At 33.6% G+C, this 25,416-nt stretch overlaps 1 protein-coding gene across 7 annotated transcripts in view; it reads right to left on the reverse strand.

Annotated features, from left to right (window-relative positions):
* Positions 1–25,416, reverse strand: part of LOC140434136 (protein peste-like) — a 149,735-nt gene that overhangs the window by 63,214 nt on the left and 61,105 nt on the right. Inside the window, exon 1 of one of the 7 annotated variants that reach the window (XM_072522182.1) lies at positions 1,999–2,138. The exons of the other annotated variants lie outside the window; for them this stretch is intronic. Within the exon in view, the coding sequence (XP_072378283.1) occupies positions 1,999–2,037 (39 nt within the window). The 5' untranslated portion in view covers positions 2,038–2,138. Of the gene's footprint in view, positions 1–1,998; positions 2,139–25,416 lie in introns of those variants that run through there. 7 annotated transcript variants of the gene reach the window in all.

Consider the following 25,416-nt stretch of genomic DNA (forward strand, 5'->3'; position numbering starts at 1 on the left):
ATAAACACTGAACGTGAACGACTGGACTTGAAGATTAATATAGACAAGACGAAGGTAATAGTGGTTATCAGAACACGAAATCTGCAATTAAATATAAGAGTAAACAATAAGAACATCCAAAAGGTCCCCAAGTTCAGATATCTCGGTAGTTGGATAACTGAAGATCTAGATACAGACATAGAGATACGTAGCAGGATTGAGCAAGCCTGAGCAGCATTTACTACTATGACAACTTGAACTGAGATATCGCTTTGTAAAATGTTACATTTACTACATACTGCTATATGGTGTAGAAACCTGGACCATAAAGGCCAATGTGATGAAGCGATTGGAGGTCTTTGAAATGTGGATATTTAAAAGACTACTTAAAATTACCTGGACAGATCACACAACAAATGTCGAAGTATTAAATCGAATGGGCAGAGAAAGAGAATTGTTGCCAATAATAAAAAGCAGAAAAGCTGCTTATCTAGGTCATATATTTCGAAATTCCAAGTACCAGTTCTTAAAGCTTATTATGGAAGGAAAGATAGAAAGAAAACGGGGCATCTGAAGAAAGAAATACTCATGGCTTAAAAACATAAAGGATTAGACAAACCTCGATGCCCATGCACTCTTTAGAGCCACACAAGACCGAGAGGAGTATGCCAGAATTGTTGCCAACATCCACTAATTGGATAGGCACCATAAGAAGAAGGTATAATTATTCAGCGTACGCGAATTTGAACTTTTATTTAAAAAAAAACGAAGCTCGGACAGGTGATATTTCACGAGTACCATTAATTCAACGGGATATACCTTTTTATTCCTTCTTCGTATATTATGCCATCTATAAAATGGATTATCAAAATTAGATCTTCGTTTTTAATCAGTTCAATTTATAGCTTTTAATGTTAATGAACAATGGAAATATGACTTTAAGAAAAAAATGCCATATTGGCTCCATATAAAGATGTGTTTTTTACTGTATTTCAAGCCTTTTTTCAAACGAGTTTTTTAATAACAACTTTGATGAAATGTTTATTTTTTTTTTCGTTTATGTTTAAACTGAAACCTCAAAGAATTAATTGAACTTTAACTCATAGGTGCAAATATTCCTCAAAATTTAAATGGTTGCAATAAACAATCAAAACAATGTATAGGTTAAGGTAAAACTAGGTGTGGACTTACCGGTAACTTCAATAGTAATTAGATTGTTGACACGAACACGAACAAAAATAATTTTAAGATTTGTGTATTGGTCTACTTTCGGGTTGCGTCTGTCCCATCTTATTGACGCCAACGCTCTCGATCGCGAGATCCATTCTCCGATCGGAGCTATAGCAATCACAGAGCTTTAAACAGAGCTTTAGTTATTAACATTGATAAATTACTGCAAAAATTAGCGTATTCTGTAATTATCTTGGTCAATTGTGTATGTATTTTAATTTAAAAACTCAAAAATAAAAAAAAAAATAAAATATGAATTTATTTAAACTTTTTATATGAGTAATATTTTTATATGAGTAATAACCAGAAATGGTTAAATACATGCGGGAAAGAATAAACTGCCTTTGGAAAATATATAAAGAGCTGTGAGCGTGAGAAAAACAAACAATCTCTAAAGACTGGCAAAACAACATCATCGTGCCAATATATAAAAAAAAAAGAACATGTCAACTGCGACAACTATAGAGCAATATCTGTGGTGTCATCTATCGTCTGTCAGACAAGAAAGAAGAGAAAGAAAGATGATTGCTAAAAAAAAACATAAAGCAAAATCAGCTAGCATCTTCAAGGATTTGTTATCAGCTCTTCCTCATATACCTTTTAGAACTTTCAAAAGCCTATATGTTTTTTAAATTCTGTTTTGTTTACCGACCTAACTCTTTATAACCACTCGTTGTAAATGTATTACAATAGCTTGAAAAACCCTTTTAAAGCTTGTTTTTTATAAGGTATAAATTAGGTCATTACATATTAGTTTCATACTAAAAAGTAAATATCTTTAGTATTTACCGTAAATTTATTCTTGATCGGAGTATGTAACTTAAACATCACTAACACTTGTCACTGTACTATCTGCTCCAGACAAAAGAACGATCGAAATTAAAAAGTGATACTTGCTGCCTAATCTAATATATTCTTGGGATTTTAAAACTCGGCAATTATGAAAATTATGAAATTATTCAAGTCTAACTACTTATTTTTTGTATGTCCAGAAAAACATCAAATATAATGTTATTATGAATATATTTAAATGATAAAAGCTTCAAAGATTTATAGGATTAATAACAAGAACTGTATCTAAATATAAATTTTATTTTACTACACTAAGAAAACGGAATGAGTGAAGATTAAATTAAAATTTATATTGTATGTATGTTGTCTTTAACTGTCTTCGTTTTAAAAGGATGTAAACATTTTCTGATATCAAAGATTGATAATGCAAACAAACAGAATTTTGAGACTAAAGATTCTGAGAATAATTCTGATAAATCTGCGAACGCAAGTTTAACCACGAGATCACTGACCATGTTAGAATAAATCTAACAAATATTTATTTTTCCTTATAACTTTTTTTTCGAAAAATCGGCAACAGCGCACTTTCATGAATGATTTCTCCACCACAAGCCACTTGTGTTAAGTGTACTTGTTTCAGTCTGGGTGTGTGCCATAGGCTGAAAAGTGCCAGCGTTAAATTGAATTTAATAGTTATCTTGTTAGTAAGTTATCACCTTCGGCACTTTCTTGTTCTACCGAACGTGAATCCAAGAACCGAACAGCGATTATTACGAAGGTACAAAGAAATTGATATTAACCCCAAAATGGAACAGATAGACAGTTCTGGGAAAAGACCAACAAGCTGTGTGGTTAGAACCTAATTTTACTGTACAAGGGCAAGACTTGTCGTCAAAATATCATTGCAAACTTGCTTGGTGTCAAAAACGTTGTCAAAAACTGCAAAACTGTGCAATAGTATTGAAAACTCTTTTTTCCAGACGAAACTATTTCCCATGTTGTCGACTGCATAAACCAAAAGCTTAAGAAAATAGGACGGATTACTGTATCTCCCCGGTATAAAAAAGGCTCAGCATTTGAATACCGAAGAACTATGGTACACTGATAAAACTGCACCTGGTTTTTTCTGCTACTATGTCAAAAATCCTGAAGATATCCTATACCGACCATGTTACTAACGAGGACGTTTTATTAAGAATGTAAAAAGGAGAAGAATTGTTAACCCCAATAAAAATAGCCAAAATTGAATATCTCGGTCACATCATGAAGAACAGCGATAGATATGGGTTTCTGCAATTAATTAATCAATGAAAAGTAAAAGGAAAATGAAGACCAGGAAGGCGAAGATGTTCCTGACTGAAAACTCTACGTACATGGTTCAACACAACAACCTCAAATTTTTTCAGAGCAGCAGTTTGCAAAATACAGATTGCCATGATGGCAACCTGGGCTTGCTAAACTGAGAGCATGGTATAAAAAGACCTCAACATAGCTATTCCGTATAGCAACCAACAAAGTCATCATAGCCAGAATGATCGCTAACGTTCGGAACGGACAGGCACAGTGAGACAAGACAAGAAAGGTTACAAGGCTTTGTACAAAAATGTAATACCATACAATTGGAAAATACGCAACTAATGATGAAATGCTTGATGGGTTTCGTGGTAGGTATAAATTTAGGCAATGCATAGAAAATAACTTCACAAAATATACGCATTGGTGGACGCTAGAATGTTTTATGTTGCAAATGTAGAAATCTACGTAGGGAAGCAACTAAATGAATCATTTCAATTTCCAAATGACGCCAAAAGTCTAGTAAAAGGGCTAATATCCTCAATAGATAATTCAGGAAGAAATTTTACCGTGGATAATAACTACACGTCAGTTGATCTTGCCAATGATCTATTTTTAAATCATAAATTAATTGTAGTGGATACTCTCCGTAAAAATAAGGGAGAAATTGCTCTAGAATTCTGGCACGTTAAGTCCGGAAAAATGGATAGTTCAATGTTTTTGTTTGGAGGTAGAAAAAAAAACAACACCTGTCTCTTAGTGTTCTATGTTTCTCAGAAAAATAATGTTTTATTGTTGTTAACCTTCCACGATGTTGATTCTATAGATCCAAGTTCTGGAGAATAGCATAAACCTGATGTCATAACATTCTGTAATGTCACAAAAGAAAGGGTTGGCGTTGTAGATAATATAAAAACAGAATATTCAGTAATCAGATTGAGTAACCGGTTAGTGTTTAGAGTATTTCGTAGTCGAAAACGTGCGAAAACAAAATTTTATAGAAAAGAGTGTAATGAAATTAAATAATAAACGGAAATAGCTATCCCAAAGTTTAGAAGACAAAAATGGACAAAAAATATTAGACATAAATGAAGAGTTCAAAGAATGGAAAAGCTACTTTTCAAAATTATGTGAAGATACAAGACTAGAACACTATACAACAATTGTCATAGCAGGTCAATTTATAATAGAAAGTGAGCTCACATGGGCAATACAAACAGCAAAAAATGGAAAAACTGGTTCCGATTAAGTGAGTGCTGAAATATTAAAGTTCTTGTGACAAAATGGAACTCAAACTGATGGGATATTAAGAAATGATTGGCTAAGTCGACAATTTTGTCGTAATAATAAAGTAACATCGTGTAAAGACATTCAGTGACGTTTTAAAGATTTTCTTGCAAGTATTATATAGCAGAATATAGACGATATTAGAGGAGAGAATTAGCCATATTCACTTCGGATTTAAAGGTAGCTTGGAAACGAGAAAGCTTTGGTTAGCATCCAAAGACTGATACAGAGATTCAGAGATATAAATCAAAATGTATCTTCTTCTTATAGTGCCTATCCTATATGGCAATCTGTATTTTGCAAACTGCGGCTCTAAAAAGCCGCAGCTCAGCCAGGAAATTCTTTGCCTTCCTCGTCCTTGTTTTCCTTCTACTTTTCCTTGAAGAATTAAATGCAGCAACCCATATCTTTTTTTTGTTCCTCATGATGTGACCGAAGTATTTAATTTTAGCTGTTCGAGACCTAATCAAGACTTGTTCGAGACCTAATCTAAAGCTGTACAAAGATTGATCGTATAATTACATTTTACGATATATAAATCTTGAATCATTTTTCCTTGTTTGAGTTGTCTCAATTTACTTTGGATGTTTCTTCGTTTTGTTATAAGTTGTCTTTTCAAATCTTTATTCATCGTAAAATGTAGGTATAGGATAAATCTTTGAAAAACTTTAGATCAGGTTTCGAACAGGTCTTGATCAGGTCTCGAACAGGTCTCGAACAGGTCTTGAATAGCTTTAACAAATTTTAAGCAGTTTGCATAACCTGAGCGGCTTGAGCGTGGAGTGAGGAAGAATATGGACGGGGTTTGTGACATCAGAGTTCAAAGGTCAAAGTGTCTTCAAGTGGCTACCCTTCTACTCGTCTGTGAGAGTCCACGGCTCAACTCGTATAGGAAAGGTATAACATCGTAGTAACCTGATTTTTATGGGTACTGATAAATCGTGGCATTTAAATAGCTTAGCCATTTTTTTGTATTGCAAATCTTGCTTTCTCTATCCTAGGGGCAAGAGGCAAGGGGCATTGGATGCTGTTGCTGGGCTGTTGGATTAAGTAAATATAAAAATAGATGTGATAAGAGGCTGGATACTCTCGCATTTACTTTTTTACTTGTATTCAGAGGAAATATTTAAGGAACTGCTGGCTAATTGCGGCGTAGTCCTTTAAAATCGAATGAACAAAATAAACCAGACCCATGATCAGTATAGATTAAAACTCAACGTTAAGAATAATAAATATATGATTTTTAGCAAACAAGGAAGTTAATTTATACAAAGGAAGGTAATATCTATAAGAGCTGGAACCCAACAGCAGAAATTAAAAGCCAAATAAAACGAGCCCAAGGAACGCACTTTGCAGCCATGATCTTAGTATTGACCTTCGCGTTTGAATAGACTATAAATCAGGCTATGTTTAACCGCTTTGAAGTCTTTAACATGTGGCTATACAGATAACTACTAAGAATAAGCTGAGTCGATAGAGTTAAAAATGAGGAGGTCCATAGACGGCTGAATCAGACAATACAACTGATCACTATAAAGAGATGCAAGCTGGAATACTTTGGTCACATTATGAGACTTTCAAACTCTGTTAAACGCTCGAAACAACGAATACACTGAAAAAGGCTTAACGATCAACGAAAAGAAAACAAAATGGATGGTGGTCCGGAGAATTTATATCGAAGAGTCAATACTAAATTTAGATAACAAAATCCTGGAAAGGGTGGAACACTTTAGATATCTGGGTAGTTGGATTGACTGCAGGGTTGAAAGTGATAAGAAATGTTCGACGAAAGAAAAAAAAATCCCAATAAATTAGAAGCGTTCGAGTTGTGGTGTTACCGTCAGAATTCCGTGGACACATATCTAACGAACGTGTGCACAAAGAGACCATGTACAAAGAGCGAGAATTGATCAACATCATCAAAATAAGACAGGTCCAATAATTGGGCCATATAATGAGAGGACCTAAATATATCGATTACTCCGGTTGATCATTTGGGGCAAAATCGAAGGAAAACGCTGGGTTGGAAGAAAGCAACTGTCCTGGCTGCATAATATTGGACAATGAGCTGGTCGAACGGTCAAAGAATTGTTTCATCTAGCTGCCGATCAAGAAACATTTTATCAGCTTGTTAATACGACGATAGCTAACGCTTGAGAACAAGCATCCTTAAAAATAAGAACTTTTTCATCTGATCACTCAAGAAGAACACCAACCATTAAGAACTACACTACTAATAGATCAGCCTGAAATGACATTTACAGAATAGAACTGCCTGTAATGATTATTACACTCAATTTAAGGATATATCCCTTTATATTTTTTTTAGTTAGCTTGGAAATATAGGTACTTATATATGGGAAGTTTTATGAGAGTATTGTACTCGTATTAAAATACAAAAGAACAAAAAGAAGATTTATTAAATCGCTAGTTGTTATCTTCGTTCAGGTGCTGCCTCTTTCACGAGTTGTTTGGTAATTATAATTAGGAAATCTACTATGTTTAAAAAAAATTAATTTAAATATGTAATGGGATAATCCTTTTGTTTTTTGTTTATAATAACTATAGAGCGTATATATTTAGATTGTAATTATACACATAAGCAGGTAAAATACTTTCAAGCCCGAAAATCACTTTAAATAACACTAAAAAAAGTGAGTAGCACCATAAAATATTTTAAAATTATTCCAGGACAGAAGATAGTAGAGTTTCTTGTATTTAAAATAATAAATACGAGTGAAGTTATGATTAAAAATGCTGATAGAAGTAGAAACTGAACTTTCCTAACTTATTCCGTCAGTTTCTGACTTGCGCTGATGAAGTAATTCTATTGGTTAGACCCTAAGAACAAGAATGTGCGGAAAAAACCCAATATAATTAACATTAAAAAAGATACAAAAAAGGTATTAATCAACATAGAGCTAATAATTCCCGTAAAAATGCGGTAACTATATTGTTATGTCTTCAGCATTCTGATATATGGCATGGAAGCATAGACTCTAACTGAAACAGTGTATAGAAACTGAAGAATAGAGTCTTATAACGTTATTTCTGCATAACCTTTGCGTCGTCAGAGACTCAGGCTGATACAAATTCTGGTGAAAGAGAGGGCATTAAATAGAAGGGGGATAGACAAAGAATAGAACTGGGACAAAGGATCAAGTGGATGTAACAACATTTACATTATATGTATTTTGTAAAAAATGAATTTCTTGTGTTAATAATTTTAAGCCGCAAAGATATATCTAAGCTTTGTAAATCATTAATGGTCAAATTCTATAAACAAATGCATAGTTTTTCTGTCCGATCATATATTTTAATTACCAGCGATATATAAATAAAGATTATTCTAACCAAAACTGACAACTCCAAATAATTTTATTAATTAGTTAACTTTATCGTAAATAATACGATAAAACGTTAATCGTAAGTTTCCATTGATAAAAAAAGCGTGTGGTAATTTAAAATATATACTAAAAAAAAATGTAGTTCGTAAACCGGCAAAATATGTAAATTAGTTATTGACCATACATAATGATGAAAATATTAATCTGACAAACTGTTTTAGGGTCATAAAAATAATAGCACCACGACATTTTCCTGGTTTTTCTGTATGATTTATAATGGGATTAGTAACGAAAGAATTTTATTAGATATAATTTTTTTATGATTAACTGTTGTTATCTTTTTAAGGATAAATGACATGATACCAGTTTTTCTGACAGATCCAGAATGAGTTCAAACGGCGTACAGTCTGACCAAATTCACTTTGTATTTGAGATTTGTATGTGCACTGGTGTTGAGCGTTCTTGCGTCTCCGAACAGCCAGTGCGGATTCACGGTTTCGTCTCAGATCTTTGCATTCTTCTTCTTTTGGTGCCTATTCATTGGAATATTTTCAGTAATTTATATTTAGTGCCGTTTCTCATTATGTGTTCGAGATATTCTAACTTTCTCCTTTAAGTCGTACACATCACTTCTCTTTCTTTCCCTATTCTTCGTAGTACAGTCTCGTTGGTTATCTTATCCGTCCATGATATCCTTAGGATTCTTCTGTATAGCCACATCTCGAAGGCTTCAAGTTTTTTTTTCATCGCTTCAGTGAGTGTCTAGGATTTAACTCCGTATTATAATATCGAGAAGATATAACATCGTAGTAGCCTTACTTTTATTATCTAGGTTAAGGTTGTGGCTTTTAAAGAGTTTGGTCATGTTGTTGAATGCACTCCTAGCCTTCCCTATTTTACATTTTAATTCTTGTGAGTAATCCCATTGAGTAAACTGTTTTACTTGGTTCTTTCATCTTTGCATAATTATATGAAATTTTTCGTAAAAAATCATATACATATTAGGTTAAAGTCCCTAATATTTATAAAATAAACATTTTACATAAAATGTGATTAAGACTAACAACAGATTTTAAATATCTTATAACTTTTAAGTACATTCATACATCTTAACATACTAAACCTTGTTTTACTTGCCAAAAAGTCTAAACATTGCTTAGTTTTAAGCTTGTCAAAAATAGTTTAAAAACTTCAATTTTAAACTGCTCAATTTAGAACTATATTGCACAAGCTCATTGGATTTGTCCAAATTTCTGAACATTTTTTCATTCAAAATATCTAACACGTATTCAAAACTTCGGTTGGCATCGGCTATAAACGTTTGTAGTCGTGAATCCGCACTGACTGTTCCGAGAGGCAAGTGTTGATGTTCAATGTTCGGTAAACCGGGAGCCCGCGGGAGCCCGGGAGGTATCAGTCGTAGACCAAACGTCGAGAAGCAAACGTATTTGATTCTACAGTTGGTGAAACAATTTTTGGATGGATTTAAAATCGATGGTAAAACATAAAATTCTGTGCACAAAGTCGTGATATAGTAAACAATGTGTTAAATTTTATAAAATTAGAAAGAGAGCCATTAATTCCTTTGCCACGAGTACACAAACGAATTGCACAAGCTTGCAAGCAGTTGGTATTAATCTGGTTATGGTAAACAACATTGTGAACTAAAGAAAATATATTAAAAAGGAGGTACTTTCGTCATTTGAGACAAAACGTAACAAAAATCAAATTTCGAAAAACATTTAAGTTAGATGATGTTAATTCGAGAATATTTTGCAGACAAATTCTCAATTGGTATATATAGGAAAAAACAGCACTTACTCTTAGACGCGTACACCTAAAATTTAAAAAAGATTTGCTGTTTGCCGACGGTAGAGAGAGTTCGCGTAAAATTGTCTTCTTCTTGTGCCACTCCTATCGGAGATTGGAAATCATCAAGGCTATCCTGACCTTATTTAGCTGACCTAAAGAGTTCATTAGTGGTACAGCCAAACCACTCTTTTAAATTACGCAACCATGACATCCTTCTACGACCTGGATTCCGTTTTCTTCTATTTTTCCTTGCATTATATTTTGAAGTAATGCGTATTTATGTCCTCTCATCAGGTGACCCAAATATTCGAGATTTCTTCATTTAATCGTTGACAAAATTTCTGGGTCTTTGCCTATCCTTCGCATTACTTCAAAGTTTGTGATTCTTTTAACCTAACTTATCTTCAACATTCGAAGGTAGCAAAAAATCTCGAAACTTTTAATATTTTTTATGTTGTTCTGCTTGAGAGTCCAGGCCTCTGCACCGTATAATAGCGTGTTAAATACGTAGCCCCTTAACCCCTTCTTAATCGGAGACAGATGCTTATATCTCTGTTGCAGAAAACAGGCGTTAAATTTTCGATGGCGCAAAATTCAAAGTAATCGAAAATTACTTATGAAGCGACATAACATTCGAGAGCTAAGAACAATTTTTATAAGACAGATATTACCGTGAGAAGGGTCGAACAATGATCTTTATGGATGAAGCAGACATTCATTCTTTCCTTCTTCTTTTAGGAAGCGCCTCCGTTCCAAACGTTGGCGATTATTCTGGCTATGACGACTTTGTTGGTTGCTATACGGAATATCTGTGTTGAGGTCAAGCCAGGATATTCTTCTTCGTCCTTGAGCCCTTTTTTCTTTAATTTTACCTTGCAAAATGCATTTCGGTAGCTCATCTTTGGCTTACTGTCCTTCACGATGTTGACCAAATCCGCGGTTGTGTTCTGTCCATGGTATTTTTTTAATCCTTCTGTATAACCATAGCTCAAAAGCCTAAAGTTTTGATAGAGTGCCCGCCTTCAATGTCTACGCTTCTACTCCATACAGAAGCACTGAGTACACGTAACGTTTAAGAAGCCTTATTTTTGTTTCTAGGGTGAGGACATGGCTCTTGAACATAGAGCTTATAGTGAAGAATGCACTTTTTGCCTTTCCGATGCAACATTTAATTTCTTGGATATTGTTCCACGACTCATTGATTATAGTTCTTAAGTAGTTGTACTGTGAGACTCGTTCAATTCTCATTTGGTTCACATACACATTTGCTCCAGTTATATTTTTCTTGCTACCATAAAAATATTACCATACCGTAATTAAGCAATTCAGATAAGATAACGTCGCAATAAAAATAAAATGTCAAATATACAAAACTTTAATAAGACCAGTACTCAAACATGGGTTAGAAATCTGGACACCCTTTAAAAGTGAAAAAAAAATATTAGCTGTCTTTGAAAGAAAAATCTTGTACAACAAAACATATATAAAAATGCACAAAAAAATGTAATTTGGTAAAGAAAATTTAACATTTAACTATACAAAATATATTAGGATCTAGATATCGGCTGCGTGGATGAAATATGTGGAAAGAATGGAAGAAAGTGAAACAGAAAACAAAATGAACAGTAAAGCAACTACTAGTAGGCAAAAAAATAAAAATAATCTGAAACTAAGATACTTGAGATAAATAGTAAATGCTTTAATAACCTTAAAGATAAAAAACTGGAAAAAACACGAAACAGATCAAAATGGAAGAATTCTTGAACAGGACAAGATCTAAAATGGGTAAGCTTCAATTTAACTTTAAATTAAGTTTACTTTGATGTTTCAATTCTCACTTTCGAAGCTTTATTTTTAAAATCAGCGTACCTCACATATTTATCCATTACATACCAACGTCCTATTTATAGGTCACTAAAAGTTAATTTTTTTTTCAATCATTAAAATTTGTTTAACATCAAAGAAAATTTACCCTGTATATTTTAAGTTGAAGTAAATTCAATTATAAAGTATGATTAATTATATTACCAACAACCATTCAATAAAAAAAATATAAACACTGGACAAATTTGTTGACCTTGTTTACATTTACACATTTAATAATAAAAATTTTTTTTTTTTTCAATGAGTTGTTATTGTTGTCTAAGGTTTATTATGCCAAAAATTACAGAAGATAAATTTCATTTCATATCTATAATAATTATTATAGATAATAGTTAGTAGCAAGTTAACGTATATCAAGGTATCAAGGACTATATTAGACGTTAAGCCCTCCTCCAAGATGCCGACATAACGAGTGGTTCCTCATTCAAAATAGGTATAAAATCTTAAACTTCAATTAACTTATTATTAGGAAATTTGGCCACCTGTTGTAAATATTAAATGGTCTACGTAATCCTCATATTTCGAACCAACGCCTTCATCTGAGTCAAATAAGAGCCCGAAGACATCAGAAGCCCCGTTAGCTTGGAAAATTCAACTACCGTTTTAAGCAATCACAAAAATAAAGTTTTAAATAGAAAAATACTTAATATTCTCTATATACTAATAATACCTAATATTCTTTCTAAAGCAAGTTATCGAGAAAAGATTAGCCCACAACCTTTCAACTCATATAGTCTTTATAGATCTGACAAAGGCATACGATAGTGTACCACTTTCAATGCTTTGGGTAGCAATGGAAAAACAAGGAATAAGCAAAGAAAATTTACAAGCAGTACAACAACTCTACAAAAATATGACGGCAAACATTAAAACTGGAAATAGATTAACTAGAGAAATTCCTATTAGTAAGGGCCTAAAGCAAGGCTGCTGCATAGCACCTACACTCTTCAAAATATATCTAAATGAGGCACTCTCAGTGTGGAGAAGAAAGTGCTGCAATATGGGCATCCCAATCGGAGATGATAGATTGTACACGATACACTTCGCTGACGACCAAGCCATTCTAGCTAAAGACGAGAGTGATGTAGGCTACATGCTTAGAAAACTGGAAGATGAGTATACCAAATGGGGCCTCACAATTAATATACAAAAAACTGAGTACTTAGTTGTAGAAGAAAAACCAGAAAGCCTACAAATCGAAATGGGAACTATAAAACCAACAGACAATTTCAAATACTTGGGAGTCCAAATAACATCAAAAGCAGGAAGTAGCAAAGAAATACACTCCAGTATTGGCCAAGCAAGATCAGCTACCAGACAGCTACACGGACTATTATGGAATAAAAAAATATCAAAAGAAAATAAAAGAAGCATCTATAAAACAATAATAGAAAGTATTGGGCTGTACGGCGCCGAACTCTGGGAAATAAACCAAAGAAACAAATCAAAAATTAAGGCCATGGAAATAAACTACTGGAGACGATGTTGCCAGCTCACTAGACTTGATAGGGTGAGAAACGAAGATATTCGGAGAGAAATGGAAATCGATCTAGACATAATAGACACAATCGAAGCCAAAAGACTTAACTGGTATGGACACCTTCAGAGAATGCCTGAAAATAGATGGCCAAAAAAAAATAGAAGAATGGACTCCGCCAACTAGAAGAAAACGAGGTAGACCAAGACGATCCTGGAGGGACGATGTCGACGATGTAATGACCGCCAGAGATTTAACAACTGAAGATTGCTTCGACAGAAAACGCTGGAAATTAGGATGCGAGAAGCGGCGCCAGCTGTAGAAGACTCGCTTGTTATATATATATATATATATATATATATATATATATATATATATATATATATATATATATATATAATAGAAAAATACTCACAGACAACGAGGTCATCGAAATTTGCAAAGATAAGAATCTTCTCGATTCCCCTATTAATTTAATTACTTTCAAATATAATCCACCATTTCTACTCAGAATTATATAAAACAAAAAAGGAACCACCAGAAAAAATTAGAAACCAACTTAAGGCTAAAATAAAAAATTTCAACTCAGAGCTACAGCCAGAAGTAAGCAAATCAGAAATAAAGAAGGCATTAAAAGAAAAGATGGAATAACTGCAGATATGCTGAAATATGATGGAAAAGTGGTAATTAATACTCTACATTCCCTTTTTAACAAGGTATTAAAAGAAAAAAGAATCCCAAACAAATACATTTTTTTATGTACTTCATATAGGACATTTGTTGGTTACAGTTTTTTATATTCAGTATTATCAGAGGAGTAATTATTAGAGTTGCTCAATAATTCAGATGCATCGGATGATGACTTTTCAAGTGATGACTATGACAATGATCCAGATTTCGAAAATAAAAATGACACATCCAGTTCTGATGAAGCAGGAACAAATTCTGAAGATATATCTAGATCTATTTCGCCTATTGTAGAAGAAAGTGATTCCAGCGATATTTCTAGATGTTTATCTTTGCCAGCTATTTCGGATACGTCTTTTGTAACTCAACCTCATAGGAAGATATTCCTTAAGACAAGGACAGGGACATGAACGAGAGCGAGGCCGTATCCGTATTGCAAGAAAAAGGAACGAGGGAAGAGGTAGACAAACGACAAGCATGCAATCTAGAGTTAATAAAAATGACGCTTTAACTGATAAATGGTGTGGCACATTTACTCCGGAGTTATCATTATTGTTACAGCCTGCATATTTACTAAATGATGCGAGTAGGATGCATTTTTTATCAATATATTGATTATACTATTCTTTTGGAAATAGTGAATTCCACTAATAGAACCGCTATTTTAAATAAAGGAAAAAGTTTGAAGTTTGTAGCAGGAGCAATGAGTTTGAGTATTGTTGCAGGAGCAATGAGCCATCAACGCTTTTATGCCATCAGAACTTCATTAAAAGTAGTTTTTGATTCTAATATAAATGTGGAACAAAGACGCGATAAGATTTGGAAAATAAGACCTTTATTTGACAGGATATGTGAAGGTTGTTACGCTCAAGAACCCACTGAATCATTGAGTATTGACGAAATGATTATTCCATTCTCCGGTAGATGTCCAATTCGTCAGTATTGTCCCAATAAACCAAATCCTGTACGGTTAAAAGCTTTTGTTCTGGCCACTCCACAAGGAATTATATGTAAATCTTATTAATATATGAAAGATATCAAGGAGATTCAACATTTCCACAATTATCTAGCGACGGTTTTGGATTAGGGGAGTCAGCTGTATTATATCTAGTAATATCACTGGTACCAGGGCATAAAATATACTTTGACCGATATTTTACTACCACAAAGCTTTGTACCGAATTATTGTCTCGTGGACTTTATGGAACTGGAGTCATTATGAAGAGCCGGATCCCTAAAGATTGTTTCATGCAACCAGAAAATCTTTAAAGGGTACTTATGAAATCAAAAATAGAGATGATGGCAAAATGGCCATCACACGGTGGATGGACAACAAACCAGTAATAATGTTATTCACTATTTTTTCCTTGGGGAATATAGATTATTGTAAGCGGTGGCCAAAAAGAAATAAATCCTATGAACAAGTTTGCCGGCCAGAAGTAATTAAGGAGTATAATAAAAATATGGGTGGGGTGGATTTACTAGATCGTATGCTTGCCGTTTGTCCGTCGCATAGTCGTACCAAAAAATACGGGTTATTTGCCACCTCATAGATTTAGCAGAGGTCAACGCTTGGCTTCAATATAGACAGCGTGAAAGAAGTAAAGGCAGTAAAAATATTTGGCGATTGAGACACTAAAATAAAATTGTGAGGGGAACTAATTAAACAAAATGATATGGACATCATAGAAGAAGATATAGTTCAATTAATGCCTAAACATAAACACAGAAGAAATATTACTCCTTTAGCATCAGTTATACGAAGGCAACAAAAAGCAATACACATGCCAGATTATGCCCCTAAACAACACTGATGCAGAAAAGATGGCTGCTCCATGAAAACAACAATATTTTGCAAAAAATGTTCAATTTTCTTATGTTTTACAACTGCAAGACGTTGTTTTAGTAATTTTCACGAAAATGCATAAATTTTACATTTTTATTATTTCAAACATTAATAGAATGTATATTTTTTGGTTAAAAGAATGAATCTTGTTTTTGTGCTCTCAAAAATAAAAGCCATATTAGCTTCTTTAATTTTTTTTTTCATTTTTTTACCTTTACTAATCTCGTAATATAGGCAACCAAAGTTCTATGAGAAGGACATTATTTGTGATTTAAAAGATCAACAACCTTCATCTGTCCTTTATGTAGGACGTTAATAAAATCAATATTTTAGGATTAAGATTTTTTTAAACATTTTTTTTTGATATTTTTAAACTTCTTTAAGCAAATCTGAAAGCTAAAAATATTAAATTTGAAAAAAAAAAACATTACTATAGGCAGGGGGTTAAATAAAGCCTTCTTTGAGTTTTCCTAAGTTTATAATAAGAATCTTAATCTATTCATTCTTTGCATTTATAGATCACCTGACTTTTCCACGGAACTATTTTTTCAGAACATTCTTAATTTGTTACATGACCTATCCAAGATGTAAATTAATTTTATAAATATCTTTTTATTAACAACAGGGTTACTAAGAATTATGTACAAATAAAATTCTGAAATTTGAAAAAAAAATTTGAGCCTTAATGGGTTAGAAAGATTAATTTTTATTTCCGATCGACAACAAAATATATAAATTGTTGGACAGTGTTACTAAACTGAGCACAAAAAATTCAAAAAAATTATATAATATTTTAGGTATTGACGTAAGCTTGACTATTAATTAACTGCAAATTCCACCTATCAAATTTTTTTTAAACAATCTCATTAACTTGAACTAACGAGAAAATACTACATTACATTTCAAGGTCTTACACGAAAAGTGCGATCGAACATGTTGCCTTAAAACCTAAATTTGGATACAACGATCTATTATAGTGGTTTTGCATTGATGGATTTCGTTGATAAAAAAAACTAAAGTAATAACTAATAAAAAGATTTTAACGCTACCAATTTTACATAAATAAATAATTCGGAGTATACTAGTTGTTCATCGTGCGAATTAGCACCTGCAAAGGTATATGTAAATAGTTTCTGAATACGAAGTAAGTTGCAATCTAAGCATAACACGAAAATTATGTATGAACTCTCTACAAAATTTATTTATAAATGTTTGTAAATCAATTCCTGAAATCATTCCTATTTCAGAAGCCAACGAGTGAATATCAGGCTTCTACTAATAGTATTTTTAATAAAAACTTGTTAGTTTATTGTGATTGTTTATCAAGTAAATATTGGTAAGTCGACATCACTTAAATACTTTCGACAACTAAAATTAGGCCACTCGTTTCTGGCCATACTTAATATTTTGGCATCCAAAATATTAAAATCAAATTATGGCATCATCATCACAAACAGTTCAACTTAGCTTCGCTGCAGTTACCAAAATCACACAGAAAAAATCTATAACAGCAACATCATGTCCCAGTAGAACTCAAGCCATTGTTATGAACGCTATCCCAGATGTAGTGCTTTTTGATTACATAAAGGCAATCGGCGAAATCGTTACCCCTAAAGAAATAACCTTTGCTTCACGTATTTCTAACCAGCGTATATGCATCTATCTTTCTTCCGTAACCGTAGTAGATAATCTTCTAAAAAATAATCCGACTATTTCTGTTAGAAATCAAATAATATCTATTTACAGACTTATCACACCTGCAAAGAGGCTACTACTTTCCAACGTGTGCCCTTCGATCCCGAATGCACTCATAGAGCAAGCACTTAAAAATGAACTTGGATTACAACTTGCTTTCCCTATCTCGCTTATCCGTTGTAGTTCACCGGAAGACGAATATGCTCACATCTTCAGTTTTCGACGCTCAGTCTTTGTGATACCAGATAAAGAATACTTTGAGTTAAATACTTCAATTGTAATTTCATATGAATAAACAAACTGCGCTGCATGAAATTAAACCCTCAGTGAACCTTCTTACCTATCCCAGTTTATCTCGAAAAAATATGGCAATCATACGGAGATTGCGTATAGGACACACCCGTCTAACTCATGGCTACTTGATGACATCATCTCCACAACCAAAATGTCAGCACTGCAATACGACTCTCCGAATCAGGCATATACTTATCGAATGCCCTTTTTATGCCAAAATACGCCAACAGCTCGATATCAGTACTAACTTCAAAGAGGTCCTAAACAGCACAGACCAAATCAACAAGGTTATCAAATTCCTCGAGAAAAGTCAACTGCTCAACAAAATATAAATGTTATATTATAAGTTTTTATTTTTTTTCTCTTTATGTTAAATGTTTTTGTAAACTACTACTTTATGTTAAATGTTAAATGTTAACTACATTATTTTGTAATTAATATGATATTACCATGTAAATCGTAACTCGTGCTAATGACCATAGATGTCACATGCACGTTAATTTAAATAAAAGAAAAAAAAATTCCCGAAATCATACCATCGGTTGAAAAGAATCACGAATAAGTTTGAGCCGTTTCATTCGAAACTAATGTTTCATTTAATTGGATTTCTCCAAATTTATAGGGTTTATAGATATTTTAGTAAATTTGATTTATATCAGATGATGATTGAATCCAAATCTCTCTACATAAAGTAAATCACCCTAGTTTGAAGTTCTTTTTTGAAAAACATTTTAATAAACCCTTATCGGAGGTACATTGAGAAAACAAACTGTGGAAAAATACTATGTGGAATGTAACTCATAAATTAAGCGGGAGTTAGAGGTCATTTGCTTGTATATTATTGTAAATGAAATGACCAATGTATGAGGCAAGTAAATAGCTATTTTTGTGGTTTTAGCACTAAGCTCTTTGGTCAGATACTTGCTAAAAAATAAATAAATGAAAAATTACTAATAATAACATTCTAATAATAATGGATACTAAGAACTTAAGAACTTATTTTCAGGTACAGTCTGAGACATCTACTTTACATCGAGCAATTTGCGCAGTAGATGATACAACGCCGCTTAAACTGAGAGAACAAGAAATGCGCATAAACCACCTGACTCAGCAAGAAAAAATGCGCACCTGGATAAGTAAACCTCTGCATGGGCGACATCTCAATGAGATCACCAAGAATATGTCGACAATATAGCGCCGAACTATTGGTTGACATCAAGAAAAATGTTTCCCGAGACTGAGGGTTTCCTACTTGCCATTGAGGATCAGGTTATTCCAAATAAAAATTACCTGAAATATATTGTTAAAGATCCTCAAGTCCAAAATGACAAATGCCGATATGGATGCCAAGCCCAAGAAACCATCCAACATCTTGCCGGTGGCTGCCAGGCGTTTGTCGGTACTGATTATAAAGAACTACATGACTCGGTAGGAAAGATTATTCACTAAGAACTAGCTCACAAACTGGGACTTCTCCAAACCGACCATCTTCCTTATTACCAATACGTACCTGACAGAATGCTTGAAAATGACAACTACAGGCTATATTGGGACCGCACTGTGCTTACAGACCAACTACTGGCACATAATAGACCGGATCTAGTTAATAAAATTACTAGGAAAACAACACTTATTGATGTGGCGATACCTAACATAAATAATTTACGTGTTAAATACAATGAAAAGATTGCCAAGTAGAGTGATCTAGAAATACAAATCAGGAGACAATGGAGAATGGAAAGTACCCAGACAGTAGGAGATACTCACCAAGTCATCTAGGCTCGATAACACAGAAAAAGTCCCACCAGAGCTCATTCCTTTTGATACCGCAGGTATCTGAGATGAGTGAATTTTTCTCTTAGAAGGAGTGTATGGCTAAATATGGATACTAAAATAAAAAGGTGTATAACTGAATCAAACAAAAAGAGAAAATAATAGCAGGATAAAACAATAATCAGGAAAGACAGGTAAAGACATTTGAATTTTATATCATATCACATTCAAGTCCGCCACCGCCTCTCCGGCGTTCACCAGACAAAAACGCCGCGACCGTCCGAGAGGCGTTTGTGTATGCACCTAATAATATAATCGTCTTTTAATTTGCGCTGCTAGTTTGGATCGTTAGTGATTTGAGGAGGATATTTGATAGTAGAATTGGGTTTGGTTTTTGATTGTTTATAGTTTGTATTTATTTAAGCTGCTTTTTGTTCGATTGGTAAGTTTGGGTATATTCATGATTATTTAATAATGAACTATTATACTAATTACTTATTTGATACACTTATATATGTATAAATAAAAGATATATGATATTATTACCAACAATAATTTCATAGAGTACAAAACAAATAGAAAAAATGACGTTGACCGCCTGACAGGCGTTGATCAGCAGAGAGAGTTCGAGTAATATTTTTTTGCTAACAGAAATTATGGAAAATAAACCAGGACCTTCAAAAATGGTAAAATATGATTCTAAAAAACACCGTAAACTAAGAGAAGCTAAATTATTAGCTGCTTTGGAAGAATCAGGCAACGAAATACACCCCTTCAAAAGTAGTAGCAATGATCAAGATTGTTTGAGCGAAAGCGATAATGAGTCCGAAGAAAACTTAATTTTACAACCTTCACAAATTCCCTGTTGTTCATCTACCCCTACAGTTTTCTGTGGTTGATCATATGCCCCTACAGTTTCCTCAGACATGGAGAATATTGCACAAAATTATTGAAGTTTTACTGCAATTCCAAATCAAAGTTTGCTGTTTACTAAGACAGTAGGTTTTTTGGTTGACGTAAATTCCACAAATCCTTTGATTACTCACAAATTTTAGTGACAGATGATTTTTTTGACATGTTGTGTAAGAAGGATAATAAACATGCCATCGATTTAATTGCTCAAAGCTAAGAAAGTCAACCAAGAATAACGTCATGGTATGATGTCAATGTAACGGAAATACGAAGATTTCTAGGTATCCTTTTTCATATGGAACCAACTATCAAATTGAACCGAATAAACGACTATTGGAAAAAAAATTATCTGTTCATCTGTAATGAAAAACATTAAAAAGAGGAAGAATAGTACAACATGCACAGTGAGCAGAATAAGGTGTGACTCGTGTGAAGAGGAACTGACAGAGAAATAAACGAATTAAAGAATATTGGTTGTGACAATTGTCCTGCGTGGTATCATCTTAAATGTACTGAATTTGCTGGTAGTGTTTATGAGAATGTATATAATAAAGAGTTTCTATGTCCAACATGCAAGAATAAGTAAGTGGCTGACTACAGGGTAGACATGGCTGACTTGCGGAGAAATAAGGCTGACTACAAGTCAAAAGTGTCATATTTTGTTAAGTGTTGTTTTTTTTTATATAATTATAACATAATAATAACATTTAGTTAATCTCTTTCGATAATTTAATAAACAAAGTTTTTGATAAAAATATTTGTTTTTATTTATCGCCTTTATTGTTTTTATATGCAATTGAAACAAATTAAGATTCTCACTAAAAGGCTGACTACTGGGTGTTTTACCGTAGGCCTTTTCTTCAATTTTTGTTGTCTACAAATCGGAGCTCTACTGATCATACAATAAAGTTAAAATAAATTTCTTCGAAATATTACAAAACCTTACCACTACATAACTAACGAAGAAATTTATAATGATTTGTCCAGGTAGACCGGTAGATTACGTTATCAAACAATATGCCATAAATTCTCAGCCAAAAGAAACGTTTGTTTTATATTATGGTAGAGCAGTGTTATTAATTTGATACCCTGTATTATAAGATCTATAAAATTAGTAAATATTGGATGTTTACTTGCCAAATAAAAACACCAACACTTGATTTTACCAACACACTTTTTATTACTAAACATTCACATCATTTTAACTTTTAAAAAAGCATGGAACACTCAAACTCAAACAACTTCCCGATAACATTCAAACAACTGTTACACGGGCTCATTGATATCAGATAAATAAACCAAGTGAATCTTTTGTCATCCGCCCACATGCTCATGTTTTCTTGGGAGAATATCACAATTGGCCTGCATAGAAGTTGCATGTCAATTTAGCGTAATGAAATTAAAAAAAGGTGAGTGAGGTTAAATAACGTAAATTACCGGCGAGTTTAGTGACTTCGGCATGTTGTGACTACACGTTTGAAAGCTAATAGGAATTCCAGTAGTTTCAGATTGCTCCTTAATTAGATTGAATTTAATTAGCTTTAGATTAAACGTAATTGTTAGAAAATGTCGTACGGGATTAACATACAAAAGAATGCATAAAAAAGTATGTTTAAAAAACATACAAGTGTAAGGTTGTATACAAATGGAAACGTGTAAAACTAACTCAATTGTGTTTTCTTTAAACATAAATTCTAGATATTACAGTAGAATCTCCATTACTATTGCTAACGTGTGAAATACCTGACTCAAATAAGCAAACATCCAGAAATATAATCCAAGATGTTTCTTGTGGCAATAACCTTCTTTTTCCGTGCCTTATCCGGTCCGGATGTTGGCGATCATCAAGGCTATCATGGTTTTATTGACTGCTCTGGGAAACAGCTCCGCAGAGGTCATCCCAAACCATTGTCGGAGGTTTTTCAACAACAACTTTTCAGTGGCTTTCGTCAGTGTATAGGCTTCAACTCCATATAGTAACACTGGAAGAATGTAGCACCTCACTATTTTCATCTAGGTTCCCAAACTGAGATCACTGCAACACAGCAAGGATCTTAACTTGATAAATGTAGACCATGCTATTTCAATTCTGGATCTAATCTCTTGAGCGTAGTCCCATTTTGAGTTGAGGGTAGTTCCGAGGTAAGTGAATCTGTCGACTCTATGGATCTCTTCGCTACCTGCCATTAGTGCCGCGGGATCTAAATTTGCGCGGCTGACCATGAATTTAGTTTTCTTAATATTAAGGTCTAGTTCGTACGTTACGCTCACAATTCTCACTCGGTCTAGTAAGGCTTGTAGATCATTTAGACTGGTTGCTAGTAACACAGTGTCATCGGCGTAGCAGATATTATTGATGTATTCACCGTTCACTCGGATTCCCATCTCTAGGTTTGTGAGGGCTTCAGTAAAAATTTCCTAAGAGTATATATTGAAAAGAGTCGTCGAGAACACACAGGACACAGCCTTGCCTTACTCCTCGCATGATCTTCACTTGGTCGGTCAGCTGGTCTTCGACCTTGACTTGATCACGCTGGTTTCATTATAAATTCATGATGATCAGAATTTCCTTCTCATCCAATCCTACTCTTTGTAGGGCGGCGACCATCTTCTGGTGCTGACAACAATCAAATGCCTTGGCGTCGTCAATAAAACAAATATAGACATCACAACTGACATCGCGGCATCTCTGAAGTAGGACTTCTAAGGTGAAGATCCAGACCTATGGCAATAACCGGACCGAGCAAACGGCAGTTGTTTGGGGTAGCAAGGACCTCTTTAACAAGAATCCAGTTGATTTTTTGAACTTAATTTTCGTCTATTAGCAGTCTGTGATCTCCTCTGTGTGTTGTTTGGTTTGGTTTTTGGAAAGGATATCTCAATGCGTTGGTTGACTTAATGTTGTTGTGACGTTGTATATATTTTTTATCCATTTAAATTTTTCTGATAAGCCTTATACATATGATGTTTTTATCTTAAAGCATTCTTTTTTTTTCTTCCTAAAATGCATTTTCGTTGGAGCAGATGTTGTGGTTTGAGTGATAATTTAAAAATCTGTCACATAAACAATTCTAAACATGGAAAAATAAAAGTAATTTTGAAGTGTACAAACATGTAGTTCCCACCTGAGCGCTTTCGGCATACAAAGCCATCGTCAGAGCTGTGGTCAAGTATTTAAAGTATCACTACCAAGAGAGATCGTTTTAGGGTCATAGCAGCTCCAAACGCATTTTCACGTTAATAGACAGTGTTATATTTGCAACTGCAACTGCAACAAAAGGGCTTAAACAACGATGTTGTCTATCTCCGACCTTATTTAAAATATATTTTTAATCATCGCTAGAGCAGTGGAGGAAACAAGTATCCGGAATGGGAATAGATATAGGGGTCGTAAATGTCTATCAACTTTATTCTTCGCAGATGATCAGGTAGTCGTAGCGAATGATGAGAAAGACATGGATTACATGTTTAGAAAACTAAAGAAGCAATATGAAAAATTGGGCATCAATATGAATATGTCAAAGACAAAGTATCTTAAAATGGGAGATGATGAACAAGATCCAGAGTTAGAATTTCATCATCATCATCATTGGTGCTACAGCCCTATAAAAGAGCCTCGACCTTCTCAAGTCTATTACGCAAGTCAGTTCTATCCATTGCCAACTGTTGTCAGTTTGCTGCGCCTATTTGTCTACCATCCTTATCTACACCATCCCTCCATCTGAGTTTTGATCTACCCCTACTTCTACTTCTCACAGGTTGTGACATAAGGATTCTTCTAGGAGGGTTGTTGTGCTTTGATCTTGCCAGATGTCCTGCCCATCTTGGGCTTCCTATTTTTATAAAGGATACTACGTCTTTACCACCAAATATATGTTTATATCTATGATATATCTCGTAGTTGTACCTCCTTCTCCAGAGTTAGAACTTAGAAACACAAAAACATGCAGTGAATATAAGTATCTCAGATCTATAATATCTAAAGAAGGCGCTAACAAAAGAGATATCGAAAATAGAACGCAGCAGAGAAAAAAGCCGGTAAATATTCTAAACTCTCTACTATGGTCTAAAGATATTAAACAAGAAACCAAATTGACAATCTATCAAACCTTGGTAGAGCCTATTATGATTAGAGCAGAAGTTTTGCAGATCACGAAAAAAGATAGAAAAAGAATAGAAGTAGTAGAAATGAATTTTTTAAGAAGCGCGTGTGGTGTATCCAAAAAAGATCATATCAGGAATTAAGATATTAGAAGGAGGACTGTATATTCCAGTGTAGACAGAATTGAAACGAAACAGTTAGTGTGGTATGGTCACGTGAAGCGAGTGAATAAAGATAAATGGCCAAAGAAAGCTTTAAATTACATACCACAACAAAGAAGAAGAAGGGGAAGGCCTTCCGTTGCCTGGATAGAAAATGTACTGCACATAATGAGAGCTAGAGCCATCAAAGAAAAAGAATGGATAGACAGAAAACGATGACGGTTTTTTACGAATTCCATTAATCGTTTAGAGATGTAAGTTGGTTGAATGTACTGTAACACTAGAATCGTAGAAAATTTAGTGCAGTATCGCAAATTCGTTTCAATACAAGGAAATGATATCGAGATTAGAAGATTAACACATTCACTGACAGTTATTCAATTTTTTCATATTATATAAGCTTCTACGAGCCAGCGTTATTATTTTTATCACTTACTATCAAATAACTGGGACCACAAAGTATAGTTTTCAAATGATTTACTTACAGTATATGCCTTCTAGACCACGTTGGTCTTAGTGTGAGATACTGCACATTAATATGCACCAGCAGCTTAACAAGCATGGCAATTTTAAAAATTTAAGTAATTATATAAATGACAAATTTCCAACAAATTATAAATTAGTTATATGTTTCATAGGTCCTATATATAACATTACTTTTTTATTAAATTTAACCCAACAATTGAAAGTGTATTTTACTTTGTAAAATGTACGTTAAATTGTAATTATTGTATTTTGTCCTCCCTCAGTTGATGCATTTAATAAAAAAAAACATTTCTAGCAGAATAATACAAAAAGCAACCATAGTAAAAAAATACAGAAATACAGATACAGAAAACAAAGCT

This window comes from Diabrotica undecimpunctata, chromosome 2, assembly GCF_040954645.1.
Source record: "Diabrotica undecimpunctata isolate CICGRU chromosome 2, icDiaUnde3, whole genome shotgun sequence".
In the NCBI taxonomy this organism is placed as follows: Eukaryota; Metazoa; Arthropoda; class Insecta; order Coleoptera; family Chrysomelidae; genus Diabrotica; species Diabrotica undecimpunctata.